This window comes from Vipera berus (genome assembly GCF_964194415.1).
Source record: "Vipera berus genome assembly, chromosome: 2".
Lineage (NCBI taxonomy): Eukaryota > Metazoa > Chordata > Lepidosauria > Squamata > Viperidae > Vipera > Vipera berus.
The window spans coordinates 262046093-262063549 of NC_138203.1; the positions used below are offsets into that span (position 1 = coordinate 262046093).

At 40.4% G+C, this 17457-nt stretch overlaps 1 protein-coding gene across 1 annotated transcript; it reads left to right on the forward strand.

The window, feature by feature from the left end:
* The first annotated feature begins 1915 nt into the window (after positions 1-1915).
* Positions 1916-16675, forward strand: LOC308663934 (zinc finger protein with KRAB and SCAN domains 5-like). The gene is made up of 9 exons (XM_081320752.1): positions 1916-2149; positions 2932-3580; positions 3849-3963; positions 4092-4159; positions 5249-5378; positions 12036-12237; positions 13663-13841; positions 14640-14746; positions 15411-16675. Exons 2-9 carry the CDS (start codon positions 3101-3103, stop codon positions 15696-15698), a joined length of 1569 nt encoding a protein of 522 aa, XP_081176878.1. The 5' UTR covers positions 1916-2149; positions 2932-3100; the 3' UTR covers positions 15699-16675.
* The last annotated feature ends 782 nt before the right edge of the window (positions 16676-17457 follow it).

Sequence of the window (17457 nt, forward strand, 5' to 3'; positions counted from 1 at the left end):
AGTGGGTCAATCACCTTCCTGGCAGCCAGGACTCCAGCATGCCTTCCCAGCCAGTGGGGCCAACTGTAACACCAGCTGGGGATCGCAGGGGCTGCACTCCCTCGGGGCTGTGGCTTGTGGGAGGGCTGTCGTGCTCAGCTGAGGCTCTGACTGACCACTCCCAGGGGGGATCCCGGGCTGTCCCACATGGCTCCCTGGCCACGTGCGCCTTGGATGGGGCCAGCCTGGGAAAGGGACTTTCTGGCTGTGCTTCTTCCAGGAGGCAGAGTGCCCGGGCGCAGGGCTAATCAGAAGCCTAGAGAGAGAGGGAGGGAGGGGAAGGGAAGGGAAGCACAAGTGCCTCTCTTTGTCTCTCTCTCTCTGCAAATGGCAGAGGACTGGAGCCGCAGTAAAAGGCTGAAAGAGCCATATGCTACTCCAGAGCCGTGGGTTGCCAACCCATGGTCTAAGTCCCATCAAGTCCTTCTGAGCACCTGAGCTGCTGTGAGAAGTGGAAGGAATCAAGGCTTGGGTCCATGGGGGGTTCCATCTTCCCCTCTCCAATGGTAGGCCCGGCAGCTGGATGGCCGGAAAGTGAAACTTCAACCTGCCTTGCCTGTTGAACTGTTTCCATCTAACCAGGAGAAAGCTTCAATGGACTGGACTACCCTGGAAGTTGGGTTTGTGGTATCTGGACTGTGTATTGCTGCATTTTTACTTTGTTACTGTTGTTTCCTTCATATCTTCTTTGGAAGGAGGAAGGATGGTTCAGACCATGGTCCAATACTTGCCTTAAAATGTTTGACCCTCAGGATGGCTCAATGTTCCAGAAGCACTCGCAGAATCAAGGGAGTGAACAATGCATCACAGTTACCAAGTATAAGGGACAGACTAGCAAGACACTGACTTATCACTCTTCTTATGAGTGTAAAGGAACAAAAGGGAGTTGTGTTTATAAGAAGTTGGGGATAGGGTCACTTGTTATACTCCTGTCAAGACAGTAAAGCCCTACCTACAACTTCAAATCTGGACACATGGAGGGACGTACAGACAATACCTCTTAGGAAAGAATAGCACGAGACGTATGGATAGTGCCAGAGTCTCCTTTGTTGCATGTAAAGCTATGGACTATAATCAAGCTAAATGGACTAAATGTGGAGACAGGCTTACTCGTTTAACACAAAATATGTTTGCATATCCTATCTCGGCTACAATCTTTCACTGTGTCTGAGTTGGAATACTGCAAAGTGGTATACAGGGGTAACCCTAAAGGAGTCAGCACTTCCCAATGCAATGCTGATTCTTGCAACCAGGTGTACTTCAAGATAACCAGACCAACGGACTTATCAGCATCATTTGGACCAGCTATTGATGGAACTAAACGTAAATATGGGTTCAAGCTGACACTATTATACCACTGTCTGTTGAATAAGAAGGAAGCTGAATTTCCGTGTCTTCACTCCCTCTGTGAAGAGACGTTGCTTTTTACAGAACCTTCCTTAAAAATAGAAGAGTGAATATGGGTGTGACGTTGTCAAAAGCAATTGGATTAAGAATATTGATTATTGATCAATTATTATTGATCAGAGGAGAAACAACAGCCTCCTTCCTGGTGGAAAAATGCACTCTTTCTCCCGTTTGCAGCTGTCTTGCACACAGAATCCAGCAGAGGTCCCTCTCTCACACACACTCACTATGCGCCTCACCATTAGGCCACTTGGAGGACGTATAACAGGTGGTTCACCATAGAGTGTGGGAAGGAAGTGACATCAATAAGTCTTGCCACTATAGGGTGTTACATTCACTTTCTTTTTAACCCCTTGAGCTTCTCAGGGGCTTAAATAGGCTGCCGGAAAGTCTTAAGCGGAAGAGACCTAGAGGTGGGCGTGGCAAGTGGCGGGGGAGGGTGTCTCTTGCCGTGCAAAGGGAGACAGAGAGTTCTCGGGCTAGAGAAGGAAGGGACACATGCCAAATCCTCGTGCAGGCTCGCTCTTCCAACTCCCGGAAGAGGGAGAGCCCGGGTCCCATGTTACCCTGCCGCTCGTTTCCAGGCACGCAGCTGGTAGAGGGAAAGCCGTGCTCCAGACCAGCCGTGTTGCCCCAGGATTAAATCCAGATGCTCGGAGAGGAGGAAGGGTCCTGGGGGAATGCTTCACATCCCATATCCTCGGTAAAGTTCCTGAGTGGTGGTGGTGGTGGTGGGGAGATTGCTTCCATGGCAACTCTCAAGCAGGATATAAGAAAATAGCTGCAAGGGAGGAACTGCAGAATATTGTGCCTGCATTCTCCTTACGTCCTGGATGACACTAAAATAGGGATGGATCCTCAGCATGACACTAAAATAGGGATGGATCCTCAATTTGTCTTAGGAGGGTGAGCGAACCAGAACATCATCAAGCCCTGTGTTTCTGCAGCCCCTGCAGTTGGTTACTCTGTTTTATTTATTTGGCTGCCCATAGAAATGTTTTGTGCTTAGAGGATGTTGTCTGAAGTTGCCCTGCACGTCGTAATTGTCTGATTCTGCTGTTAAAAAGCAAACCCTGAAGAAAGGGAAATGGAACATCCTAAAGCAGGTCATTTCACTTTATGTGAACTGCATTGTCATGGCTGGTTAACTCATTAGAGTTGGGCATGTTGTGTGAGCCCTGGTTGTAGGTAAATGCACATGTGGGTTTTTATAAAGCAAACCCTATTTGATCACACTGAAACCCTCATAAATACATGCCAGTTGCCAAGTGTCCAAATGCTTCAATGATCATAAATTTGAAAAACATTTATGTCACTTTTTTGATGCTGTTGTAACTTTGAATGGTCAGTCTACAAATGGTTGTAGGTCAACTACCTGTAATAAAAGTGGGAGATAAATAAATATTAGATATTCATGCACAGGCACTAATTGCTCATTGCCACTATAATCTTATACTATCTTAGAAAAATATTTTCTTCCATCAGGATGAGTGTTCTTCAGTGACTAAGTCCACCACTTTCTAATTCATCTCAGATACAGAAATTGGATTCCATTTGAACATCCTCTTGTAGAGGCAAAAATGTCTCTTGGACAAGACAACAATAACCTGTTCCGGTCATTACTGGCCAGAGGAATGTTCCTGTCAATGAAAAGATGGTAGGAGATCCACAAGATTCCCTGGACCCATTTGGAGTTGCACTACAAGTCAGAAAAAGCATGGCAAGTGAACCTTTAGCAAGTGAGGGAACGGGAAAGGGCACTTTGGGTATCCGGCCTGGGAGCCGTAGGGAGATCTGGGCAAGAACTGGGCAGAAGATCCAGAAGGAGAAAACCACCCTTTCAGACATTCAGCCCTGGAAATTCAGGAGTGTCCAATATCAGGAGGATGAAGGTCCCCGAGGGCTTTGCAGCCGACTCTACTACTTTTGTAGCCGATGGTTGAGACCAGAAAAGCACACAAAAGAGAAGATGCTGGACCTGGTTGTTTTGGAGCAGTTCCTGGCCCTTCTGCCCCTTCAGATGGAGAGCTGGGTGCGGGAGTGTGGAGCAGAGACTACCTGCCAGGCAGTGGCCCTGTTGGAAGGCTTCCTCCTAAGTCTGGCGGAGGAGAAGAAAGAGGAGGTTGAGTTGCAGGTAAGAGAGACCATCATCATGGGAGATTCAAAGAGAGGCAGTATTTGAATTGAATAAATAGATAATATATTTGAATTCTTAATCCTTCCCTACCAGTGTTCTGTAGCATTCGTATTTTTAAATAGTGGAGAGGTTTCACTAATTATTTGCGACATTCTCCAAGAAAGATATGGGACAGCTGTTTCTTTCGTTTTTCCCCGGCCTCACTGACGGACTGTTCGTGGTGTGTGATGTTTGTTAATTATTTTCTCCTGCCTATTATTTGAAGACCTTTGCAGTGAAGATCAGAGATCCTGAGGGAAGGAGGCATCCATCAAATCTCCCTCAAGAACTGTTTTTCAGGAAGATCTGTCAGGAAGTTCCAAGTCAGGACATCTCAATAGGTAATACCAAGGTCCTTCCACTCCTCTAAAAGATCCTACCTTTCTCATCTTCTCTTTGTTTTCTCTTTTATAGAACACCTCCTCCTACCTCTTTAATTATGCAGTTTAAAATTCTGTCTCTCTCACAGGTAAGAATAGAAGAAAGTTGACTCTTCCTTATGGTGGAGCTGAAACAATGATTGAACCTCTAACTCAGGTAAGAAGAGGAAATTTATTGGATTTTTATTCTGTCTTTCTTTCATGATGGTATACACAGAATTGTTTCCTTACATTTTACTCTCTCTTTTGGGCTGAGTCATTTTTGTGGTCCTGAGATTCAAGAGAGATTATTATTATTAGGAAATATTTTTATTAAAGATCAGTATGGAACTCTCTTCGTGCTGATTATTCTTTTTAGTTTTCAGTAATTAATTTCTTTATGAAATTCTCAAGGGACTCGTTTGTAATTCTTTGATTTGGAATTATGCAAGGATGTCAAAATTAACTACTCATGCTGTTGGCACTTTTAAAAACCCTTCTTTGCAACCAGTGATTGTGGTATGAACCAATAAAGCAGATCAGCTTAAAACAAGGTAGACTATAAATATCTAATGAAGATGGCCAGATGGAATAATCCCTAAGTAAAAATTGTTCTGAATGCAATCAAGGCATTTAGCTTGCAGCGTAATTTCTTGTGCCTAGCTTTGAATACCAAATTCAGCTTTGCAAAGACTAAGAAATGTCCACTTCAGGAAAGGTTCTCTCTTTTCTTATTTCTTACTCAGTCTATATCTCAGACTACTAGCAGTTTCCTTGCAATATGAGATGGAGTAGAAACTGAGTTGCATGTCACTATATATCTCTGCTGCTCTCTCCCAGCACTTACATGAAGGTGTTGGTAGGATTGGTCCTACTTGGGACACCATGCTACAAAAAATCCATCCCCCATCTCCTTCTGCAAACACAGGGTGCATTGGAGTCAATAGTGGGTGGGATTTCCAAAGCCCATCGGCCAGTTGAGTCCTTCCAGACACTGAGAGTCTTTTGTTGATGGATGATCAACTTATCCAATGGGGTTACTTTTCACGGAATGGCACTGAAAGCCCTGCAGTATCAATCAAGTGGATAAAACTCATCTGAAATATTTCTTCAGTCAAAAGTTTTTGATTTGTCCATTTTCTCACCTAATCCACTGAAACATAATAACCATTTACCTTAGTGCATATTTTTGCTTTGGGAATTTGTAAACAATAGGTCAGTTCTTGCTGTTCCTCCTGGGCCTGGTCTGATTTTTTTTTCCCGTCAGGAGAACCTTGTCTCCTTTGAGGAGGTTGCTGTGTATTTCTCCGAGGAGGAATGGTCTGAGCTGGATCCTGACCAAAAAGAGCTCCATTGGGAAGTCATGATGGAAAATTATAGGAACGTGACCTCTCTTGGTAAGTGTTTCCTACTGTCCCATCAGAGAGTTCAGGAGAGTTTTGTAATTAGATGCCACAGCTATTTCTTTTTATTGTAGTTCTTTGCACACTCATCCATATGTTTAAATTGGATTTGACGTTTCCGATCCACCTATCATGTCTTTTCCATGGACCTGGAGTAGGCAGATGTTATTTTTTTTTAAAAAATGTTGCCAGAGTAAAACAACCATACAAGTTTTGAACAGGAAATAAAAAAGATACAGTAAATTAGTAAGTAAATAATAAAAAAATATGAAGAAAGAAATAAAGGAGGGGGAGAAAAAGTAACACAAGTAGCTTCTGATCTTTTTCACGGCAAAAGAAATTGCATTTTAACCTCTCTTTCAAAGTCTACATCATAGTTTTCTTTCTATCTAATCTTCAAACCCATAGATCACCTGTTCATATTTTTTTCAGCAAAAAGTCCATAAGGGGTTTCCAATCGCTAATAAATGTATATTCTATCCCTAGGCTGCATTAACAGAGGGATAGAATCAAGATCACGTGAAGTGTTAATACCACTTTACAATGCCTTGCTAAGGCCATACTTGGAATACTGCATCCAGTTTTGGTCACCATCATGTAAAAAAGATGTTGAGACTCTAGAAAGAGTACAGAGAAGAGCAACAAAGATGATTAGGGGACTGGAAGCTAAAACATATAAGGAACGGTTGCTGGAATTGGGTATGTCTAGTTTAATGAAGAGAAGGACGAGGGGTGACATCATAGCAGTGTTCCAATATCTCAGGGGCTGCCACAAAGAAGTGAGAGTCAAGCTATTCTCCAAAGCACCTGAGGGTAGGACAAGAAGCAATGGATGGAAACTAATCAAAGAGAGAAGCAATCTAGAACTAAGAAGAAATTTCCTGACAGAACCATTAACCAGTGGAAGAACTTGCCTCCAAAAGTTGTGAATGTTCCAACACTGGAAGGTTTTAAGAAGAGATTGAACAATTATTTGTCTGAAATGGTATAGGGCTTCCTATCGCAGTAGGGTTTGGACTAGAAGACCTCCAAGGTCCTTTCCAAGTCTGTTATTCTGTATTCTGTGAAAGAATAAATCCTGTTCTGTTCTATTCTATTCTATTCTGTTCTATTCTATTCTGTTCTGTTCTTTTCTATTTTATTCATTGTCATTTCTACAATGAAACACATCAATTTAGCCATCTTTGTCAACCATTTCTTCATTGTAGATGAAGGGATCGGTTCTGTGGAGAGAAGTTTTTTTGCGGACCAGATGCGGTGTGGGTTTGAGTGCTGCCTGCATCCTGCGGATGGGGCTTTGCTTGTTTGCACAGGGTGCTTTCTGGTATGCTCTGGACTGGTGCCGGTGCACAGACTGGGGGTTGGGGTCCCCTGTTTTAGAGTCCTTCCATCTTTTTGCACATAATAGTTTCCCTGTGGTTATCAGATACAGAAAGAGCCTCCTATGACTCTTTTCTAGCTGTGTATCTTTTACTCCCAACAGAAAGCATTCTTGTTTAGTTGGATTTTGGTCTTTAAAATTGTATGTATCAACATATCTATCTGATTACACATTTTTCTAGCTTTTTTTTACAAGTCCCTAAAACAGTAAAATGACCCTTCTTGTTGAAAACATTTCCAACATTAGTTTGAATTATCAAAACTTTATTCAGTTTTGATACTTTTTAAATAGGTTTTCTGGGGTAATATGCCAACACTTCATCATTTTATAAAAGTTCTCTCCAACCAATCAACTACAACCCTGTGTTCTGGCTCATTGTACAATCCCATTGTTCCAGCTATTAAACATCTTAACACCCCTCTAATTTATAGCTGGACAGTATTTAAACCAAGTTGTTTCATCTGTATTTCTGTTTACCCAATGAGGTCAGTCAAATTGTTTTCTGATGGATAATAAATTAGATCTATTAATAAATTAGATCTATTTCACTACTTCTCTGACATTACAGTATTTTATGTCAACATCTTTGCTTCTGGTTTTTACTCTCGCCTTTTGCTATTTGTATACATGTTATGTTATCTTCAAATACTGGTATAGCTCCTTTCACTTCAATATCCAGATCTTTTAACAATTGCATATAGAATGTTATCTCTGAACACAACTTTGACAATGGTATGAATTCTGCTTCAGCTGTGGAAATGGCAATTGAAGTCTGTTTTCTAGATTTCCACCCAGTTACTGCTTTTGCAAACATTACAAAAATCCTGACATTGACTTTCTATCCTGTACATCATTAGCCCAATCACTGTCTACTGGACATTTCAGTTCAAATTCATTGATGGTTGTAAATGTAATCCCAAATGCATGGTTGATCACTCTCATAACCAGGAGCTTGTGCCATATATATATATATTCTTTCAATTCTGCCTTTAGGTGAGCAGTATTGATAGCAAAATGGTGCACATTATAACCTTGCAATGTTGCCTTGGTCAAAGGTAGTCTTATGGTTTCACTCCTCACTGTAATCATAATGAAAATTTTTCTTTAGTGTGAATCTATGAGCAACTAACCCTGTCTATATTGTACTTCATAATTTGCTAAAAGTTTCTTTTTGTACACCCATCTGCACCCAGCAGCTCTTTCTCCCTCTGGTAACCTCAATGGAGTGAAAACTATATTTTTTGCATAGATAGCATTTATTCATCCATAGCCTCTTTCCATTGTTCTGCCAGAGGTAAATTTAATACTTCCTAGTAATTTGGGGGCTCATAAAAGATGTTACATACTTTAACCTCATCAACTGTGAATCTTTCTGAAGGAACACTTTTTGTTTGTTCTTTCAGACATCCTTGGAATAAAATGTCCCTATTTCACTGGAATCTCACTCTCCAAACATTCATCTGAGCTCTACTCAGACCCTGAGCTACTCTCAGATTTCTATTTAATGTGCCTGTGTAAATGTTCATTTATTGGAGACCTCTGACAGGCACTAAAATTCCAGTATTGGCCTGTACTTTTTCCCAATTCTCATGTTCAGAAACTAATAATAATAATAATAATAATAATAATAATAATAATAATAATAATAATAATAATAATAATAATAATAATAATAATAATAATAATAATACAAGTTGGAAGGGACCTTGGAGGTCATCTAGTCCAACCCCCTGCTAAGGGAGGAAACCCTATACCATTTCAGACAAATGGCTGTCCAGTCTCTTCTTAAAAACTTCCAGTGTTGGAGCATTCATCACTTCTGGAGGCAGGTTGTTCCACTGGTTAGTTGTTCTAACTGTCAGGAAGTTTCTCCTTAGTTCTAGGTTGCTTCTCTCCTTGATCAGTTTTCCATCCATTGCTTCTTCTCCTGCCTTCGGGTGCTTTGGAGAATAGCCTGACTCCCTCTTCTTTGTGGCAGCCCCTGAGATATTGGAACGCTGCTATCATGTCACCCCTCACCCTTCTCTTCATTAAACTACACATACCCAATTCCAGCAACCGTTCCCTATATGTTTTAGCCTCCAGTCCCCCAATCATCTTTGTTGCTCTTCTCTGTACTCTTTCTAGAGTCTCGACGTCTTTTTTACATCGTGGTGACCAAAACTGGATGCAGTATTCCAGGTGTGGCCTTACCAAGGCATTGTAAAGTGGTATTAGTACTTCATGTGATCTTGATTCTATCCCTCTGTTAATGCAGCCTAGCACTGTGTTGGCTTTTTTGGCAGCTGCACCACACTGCTGGCTCATATTTAAGTGATTGTCCACTAGGACTCCGAGATCTCTCTCACAGTTACTACTATCGGGCAAGGTACTACCTATACTATACCTGTGCATTTGATTTTTCCTGCCTAAATGTAGAACCTTACCTTTTTCACAATTGAATTTCATTTTGTTAGATAGTTCCCAGTGTTCGAGTCTGTCCAGATCCTCCTGTATCTTAAGCCTATCTTCTGGAGTATTGGCTATTCCTGCCAGCTTGGTGTCATCTGCAAATTTGATGAGTTCCCCATCTATCCCCTCATCCAAATCGTTGATGAAGATGTTGAAGAGCACTGGGCCCAGAACAGAGCCCTGGGGCACCCCACTACACACTCCCTTCCATGTAGATGCAGTTCCATTGAGGACCACACGCTGAGTACGGCCTGTCAGCCAGCTACGAATCCATCTGGTGGTGATGCTATCTAACCCACATTTTTCTATCTTATCAAGTAGTAGGTTGTGATCTACTTTATCAAATGCCTTACTGAAGTCCAAGTAAATTATATCTACAGCATTTCTCTGGTCCACTAGTTTTGTCACTTGGTCAAAGAATGCAATAAGGTTTGTTTGGAACAATCTGTTTTTGACAAACCCATGTTGACTTTTAGTGATGACTTTGTTTGCATCAAGGTGTTCGCTGATTTGTTGTTTGATTATCTTTTCCAGAATCTTCCCAGGTATTGAGGTCAGGCTGATAGGTCTGTAGTTTCCTGGATCTATTTTTTTCCCTTTTTTGAAGATGGGAACTACATCAGCTCTCTTCCAGTCCTCTAGTAGTTCCCCAGTGCTCCAGGATCTTTGAAAAATATAGTTCAGTGGTTCTGAGATCACGTCTGCCAGTTCCTTGAGAACCTTGGTGTGTAATCCATCTGGTCCTGGTGATTTGAACTCGTCTAGGCTGGACAGGTGCTCACTTACCATTTTCTTGCCTATCTTAACTTGCATTTCTATTGTTTTTTATGGCACTGGTTTTGGTAGGTTGGACTGTTTTTTCCCTTTGTGTAAAGACAGATGCAAAAAACGAGTTAAATAGTTCTGCTTTCTCCCTGTTGCTTATCACCTTCTTGCCACTTTCCCCCACTAATGGACCAATCATTTCCTTAACTTTTTTCTTGTTTCTTATATGTTGAAAGAAGCTTTTTTGTTATTTTTGACCTTGGTCGCAAGCCTTAGTTCATTTTGAGCCTTAGCTTCCCTCACTTCATCTTTGCAGGCACGGGCTGTTTGTTGATATTCTGCCTTAGTTATGTGCCCCTCTTTCCACTTCTTATACTTGTCCTTTTTATCTTTCAGTTTATCAGAGAGTTCTTTATGCAGCCATGCTGGTTTCTTTTGAAAGCTGTTATTTTTCTTCTTTGTTGGTATTGTGCTAGACTGGGCACATTTGCACAATGTGAAATGATAATATTTTTGTGTCCATCTGTAAATCAGGCCCTTGATAACTTAGTTGCTCTTTGCACTTTTTCCAACGTCTCAACACCTTTTTTGTAATGTTTCAAACCTTGTACACACACCCTGTTATTCTTTATGGTTTTGCACGTACCCTTTGCAAAAATTACTTGATACCCTTCATTATCTAAGTACGACACACTCAGCAAATTCTGATCTAAATCTCTTACACATAAAACCTTATCAAATGACTCACTAATGGTATATATACTCTTCCTTGCCCCTGTACAAAAGAATGATTACCATTTGCCAGGCTTACTTAATATTCCTGGTCAGCTGGTCTCAGACTTGGAAAAAAAATCTAGGTTATTTATAGTATGCTTATTTGACCCACTGTCCAACAACCAAGTGTCTTTAGTGTTTCTGCCTTGATGACAGAAATCTGTGTCCTTCCTTCTTTGTGCTGTCTCTCTCCTGTGTGTATCTTTTAATCTTCTTACTTGGCAATTTTTCTGGATATTTTGAATGGATCCACATACAAAGCAGCATTTTACTACATAGACTTCCTCTCCCATCTTATTATCTCTCTAGAATGCATCTCCTTTCTGACTGAACTGTAAATTACTATCATTTCTCTCGCATCCAGTGTTTCTCTCTTCTTCCAAAAGTGTCCCAGTTACATATTTAAATTACACTTGTTCATGGACTCAAGGCTTACTACTAACACATCCCAAGTATCATCAAGGGAAGTTAGCACAACATACACTTTGTGTACGTCTGAAAATACCATTCCTCGCTCTTCTAATTCAAAGAAGGTTTTCCTCGTGAACTGACGGTGATCTGACAGACTTTCTCCAGACTTTAGCATTGTTCTATAAAAGTTTTCTGGTAAGAGTTACTTTGCTCCTTGTTGTCTCTCTTACATAAATTCTGTGTAGGGCAAGCCAGCATTCTCTAGCAAATGTTAGTCCATGCACATATATTACCTGACTATATTCCAAGCACAAAATTATTTTGGCTAGTGCTTTTTCATTTCCTTTTTGCTGTTCCTCATTGAGATCTGCTGGAGGATTGCTTACAACTGTCCACAAATCCTTCCTTCCCATTTTTAGGCTCCAGGAGATAATTTCTCTTATTAAGACCAGCCAAAGGAAATCCTCCTCCCATTTCTATAACAGATAGCATCATGCTGCCTTTACAGGTGAATTGTCCTCAACCTCCCTCAAGCTGAAGAAAAAACTTTTACCTCAAGAGAAATTTACTACTGTCACTTCAGGTCGCTTCTGCTCCCATAATCTGTCAGGGAATTGTGCAACAAGTGTACAAATGAAGTTAGAGACGCTGACAAGAACTTATGGGTTTATATAAATAAATATATTTTACATCTATTTTTACAGCAGAAAAGATAGGCAAACAGGAGCATCATGAGGTAAGTCACAGAGCACATGGTACACAGAAGAAAAAGGCAGGAAAAAAGAAAACGAAAAAGGGAATTCATATGATTTCTGACAGATATTTTCCCCTAACCTTATTACCACTTTCATTTCTCTTTTCCTTTGAAGGTACTTATGGACAGAAGAATAAAGATTCAGTCGAACCATTCCAATTTATCAGACATGGAAAAGGAATGGAGAAACATGCAGTTCAAATGGAACTAGAAAACTGTGAGAGAAACCAGTCATATAACTGGAATAAGGGAAGCTCATCTTCCATTGATGCACAGCTTCAAGACGTTAATACCCAACAAGGCAAACACAAGAAAAAGTACATTGGGAAAGGTGTAGGACTATTAAAAAATGCATTCAATATAAATAAGCACTATCCAACCCAAACAAAAGGAGAAGATTATATATGCAGAGATGATGGAAAAAATTACAATGGGACTTTCAGTCTTTCTCGAGATAATGGGTCCCTGACATCTCATAAAAGGATCCACATGGGAGAGAAGCCATTTAAATGCATGGTGTGTGGAAAAGGCTTCAGCCAGCAGAGTAACCTTAGTTCCCATAAAAGAATCCACACAGGGGAGAAGCCTTATAAATGTATGGAGTGTGGAAAGACCTTTACTCAGAGCGTTCAACTTACTTGCCATAAAACGATCCACACAGGGGAGAGACCATATAAATGCATTGAATGTGGAAAGAGCTTCAGTCAACCCAGTAGTCTTACTGTTCATAAAAGGATCCACACAGGGGAGAAGCCATATAAATGCGTGGAGTGTGGAAAAACCTTTAGTTACAGTGGTCATCTTACTTCACATAAAAAGATCCACACAGGGGAGAGACCATATAAATGCATGGAATGTGGAAAGACCTTTAGTCGTAACATTCAACTTACTTCTCATAAAAGGATCCACACAGGGGAGAAGCCATTTAAATGCTTGGAGTGTGGAAAAGGCTTCTGTGAAAACTGGTCTCTTACTGTTCATAAAAGGATCCACACAGGAGAGAAGCCGTATAAATGTACAGTGTGTGGAAAGGGCTTCAGCCAACACAGTAATCTTACTTCTCATAAAAGGATCCACACAGGAGAGAAGCCGTATAAATGTTTGGAGTGTGGAAAGACGTTTATTTATAGCAGTCATCTTACTTCCCACAAAAGGATCCACACAGGGGAGAGACCATATAAATGCATGGAGTGTGGAAAGACCTTTACTCATAACATTCAGCTTACTTCCCACAAAAGAATTCACACAGGGGAGAAACCATTTACATGCATGGAGTGTGGAAAGGGCTTCAGCCAACATGGTAATCTTACTTCCCATAAAAGAATCCACACAGGGGAGAAACCATTTAAATGTATGGAATGTGGAAAGACATTTACTCATAGCAGTCAGCTTATTCCCCATAAAAGAATTCACACTGGGGAAAAGCCATATAAATGTATGGACTGTGGAAAGACTTTTACTCATAGCATTCAACTTAGTTCCCATAAAAGGATCCATACAGGGGAGAAGCCATATAAATGCATGGAGTGTGGAAAAGGCTTTAGCCAACACAGTAGTCTTACTTCCCATAAAAGGATCCACACAGGGGAGAAGCCATTTAAATGTATGGAATGTGGAAAGGGCTTTACTTACAGCAGTCATCTTACATCCCATAACTGGATCCACATAGGGGAGAAGCCATTTAAATGCATGGAATGTGGAAAGACTTTTACTTATAGTAGTCATCTTACTTCCCATCAAAGGACCCATACTGGAGAGAAGCCATTTAAATGCGTGGAGTGTGGAAAGGGCTTCAGCCAACGTAGTAATCTTACATCCCATAAAAGGATCCACACAGGGGCCAAGCCATATAAAACCCGGGCATGTGAAAAGAGCTGCAAGAGGAACAATGACCCAATTTCCCATATAGAGATACATTTAGGTGAGAATCTATGTTAATTCTCAATTTAGTTGGTTAAATTTATGCATTTCCTATTTATGTGTGTATACTGCTCATAAAAATAAAGGGAACACTTAACACAATGTACTGTATTTAATAGTAGGATGTATTGTGTTCCCTTTATGTTTTTGAGCAGTATACTATTTTAATTATGAACTCTGAATTTTTCAAGCTATTATCATTTGGAGGTGGCATATACTATTGCACGTAATAAGAGATTTTTTTGTGTTAAGTATATGCTTGTTCCAGATTCCTGTTGGTCATTTCCAAGAAATCTGCGATTTTAGGCATTTATATTGCTGGCCTGTTATGTTATGAAGATTTTGTCTTTATTGTGTCTATAAATGAGCTTCCTGCTCATTGTTCTTCTTCCCATTTGATGATGGTTTTTGGAGGGATACGAACAAGCAGACATTTAATAGGCACAGCTTCCCCAAGCAGCAGAAAGAGCTGTATTTCTCTGATGCAGAAATAAATACTGTTTTTCAGTGGATACTACGCTTTTCTGTCCTTGCAACAATTTGGAAATACAAATTCATTGGATTTGAATGAATATTATAATTCAAAGGGAATTCAAATTCCATCAGAGTTTACAGAGTGAGATTGAATGTGACTAGATGACCTCCATGATCCCTTCAAACATCATTATTATCATTATCATTATCATTATTATTATATTGAATTGCCCTATTAAATTATTTAGGTATTGAATTAAAAATGACAACTAAGAGAAATTGCACTTTGAATTTTTCATGACTTTTTCTATCTTTTTGTACCTAGTTAAGGATATTCAGGAGAACGAGGATGAAAGTGGCTGTAGTGTGCTGACACTGCAAACAATCAAGCAAGAAGAGAGATCTTTGGAAATCAGTGGGGACCAAAAGAAAGTAATATGAAATTATGAAAAATTACTTCAGTTCCCTCTGACCAAACACACAGAAATGAGAAGGGGAACTGCCTGTGAGATATGAAAATATCAGAAAATAATACTAGATTATGCATCCTGAACACCTTTGATGGATCTTACAGAGTTTTGGCTGCTAATCGTGAAAATAGTCTGTAATTTAATGTATTGTGTACTGCTTTATAGGAATCTTCTCTTTTTACGCAATGGCAATGTACACCTTTCAGTATGTTGGATGTACTGCACAAATGCCAACCATGAAAACATGGAACTGTTGTTGAAGTTCATCCAGTACATTAAAACTAGAACATCTGTGGCGATATAAAAATAATGGCTCTGCTGCTTGGAATGGCAGCTCAGATATATCAAGTACTGTTGTTACATATGCAGATGGGAAAGCCATGCAAGAGAGTTGCATTACCTTAAAAATAAATGGCCACTCTGAAAGAATTTGGTTCCAGGCCAGAAAAACATGGCACTTGAAATATTTGTTCAAATTTTTGCCTCCACTTCACATAAACGTCAGACTGATGAAATGTTTTGTCAAAGCAATGTATAAGGAAGGTGAAGGTTTTTGTTATTTGAGACAGATGTTTCCAAGAATAATTGATGTCAAGATTAAGGTAGGCATTTTTGTTGGTCCACAGAATAGATATATCATCAATGACAAGCTGTTCAAAGGTCTGTTGGTGTGGCCAGAGAAAATCACCTGGAAGTCATTCAGAGATGTCACTGAGAATTTTCTTGGCAACTGCAGAGCACTAAACTGCATTCATCTGGTTGATAAACGACATACAGCATACAAGACCATGAAGTGCAACATGTCACTGAAGATGCATTTTCTGCATTCACACTTGGACTTCTCCCTCAGAAATCTAGGCGCAGTCAGAGAGACAAACATGGTGAAAAGTTTCACCAGGACATTACCACAGTAGAAAATATGGAGAAATTTTCTGATAGAACAACCAATGGAACAGTTTGTCTTCAGATGTTATGGGAGCTTTATCGCTGGAAGCTTTCAAGAAGAGACTGACTGCCTTCTGTCAGAAATGGTGTAGGGTCTCTTGCTTGGGTTGGACTAGATGATCTACAGGGTCTCTTCCAACTCTTATTCTATTTTGTTCTGTTCTATTCTACTCATTCTTTGTTAACCTTTTCTGGGTTTTGTATGTTGCGTGAACCCTGCTTATAGGTAAATGTAGATCTATATTTTAAAAAAACAAGTCTCTCCTTGTGAATAGAGAGAAATTGACATGATACAAAATGCCAAATACACTGAATATTCTTGGTGGAAGTCATCAATATACCATCTCAGAAAAATACAAAAAATCCATGTGAATGAGTGTTGAATGGTCCAATCCACTATTCAGGGGTGTCAAACTGCCGGCCCACGGGCCGGACGCATCATGCAGAAGCTGTGCCCCCCCATTGCCAGCAATGGCAAAACAGTCCCAATACATTGCGCGATGTCACATGACATCGCAAGTTTGACATGTCTGCACTATGTCAACTCTACAACGAACCTGGCTGCAGCCATTTTCCTCATTCTAGGTTGCTGCAGGATGGGGGGGGGGGTTGCAGAGGATTTCTATTAGTCTAAACATTTTACTGTCCATTGGAACCAAGGTCATTTCTGTTGGTTGGGTGGGTATGTGGGCATGTGGTTAGAAAGTGCACCAAACTATTCTATTGGGAACGTAATTTATTGCATAGCACTGGGGTGGGAAACTTAACCTTGTATACGGTTTCCTGCCTGAGCAGGGGGTTGGACTAAATGACCTCCAAGGTCCCTTCCAACTTATTAGTATTAGTATTAGTATTATAATGTATCTCTTTGGAGGGAATTTCAGACTTGATTTCACTTTTGACCATGCCGATACTATGTAGCCAATAAACATGTACTTTGAGGAAACCTCAAGCCTCGGAGTTCTGATTTGTTTGGTCTCATCTATCAGAAACTTGACACACTACTTCTTTGAATTTCTTCTCTTTTCTATAAGAGAATCACAAAATGGAGGTCATTTGTTGATTTTCTTGTAGAGACAAAGTTATCTCTTTGTCAAAGAGGGCTTAATGGCTTGTTGTAGTATTCCCATGGCTAGATTAACATTGCTATGAATGAAAAAGCATTTAGAAGTACACAGGTATCCTTGGACCCATTTGGAATTGTGTCACAGGACAAACAAAAAGAATGGCATGTCATCCTTCAGCAAATGGGGAAACTGGAAAAGGCCCTTCCGATGCTCAGTCTGGCATCTGTGGAGAGATGTGGGTAAAAATTGGGCAGAAGAGGCTGGACAAGAGACCAGCTCCCAGGCAGTGGCCCTAGTTGAAGGCTGTGTGATTACCATTAATTCTTTTCTCCTGCATACTATTTCAAGTTTTTTGCAGTGGAGATCAGGGATCCTGAGGGAAAGAGGTATCCATCAACTTTTACTCAAGATCTGTTTTTCAGGAAGATCTCTCAAGAAGATCTAGATCCTGCCATCTCAGGAAGTAATATAAGGTTCCTCCACTCCTCTGATAGATCCTAACTTTCTCATGTTCTCTGTTTTCTCTTCTAAAGCATAAAAAGGTAAAGGTTCCCCCGCACATGCATGCTAGTTGTTTCCAACTCTAGGGGCCGGTGCTCATCTCTGTTTCAAAGCCGAAGAGCCAGCATTTGTCTGAGGACGTCTCCGTGGTCATGTGGCT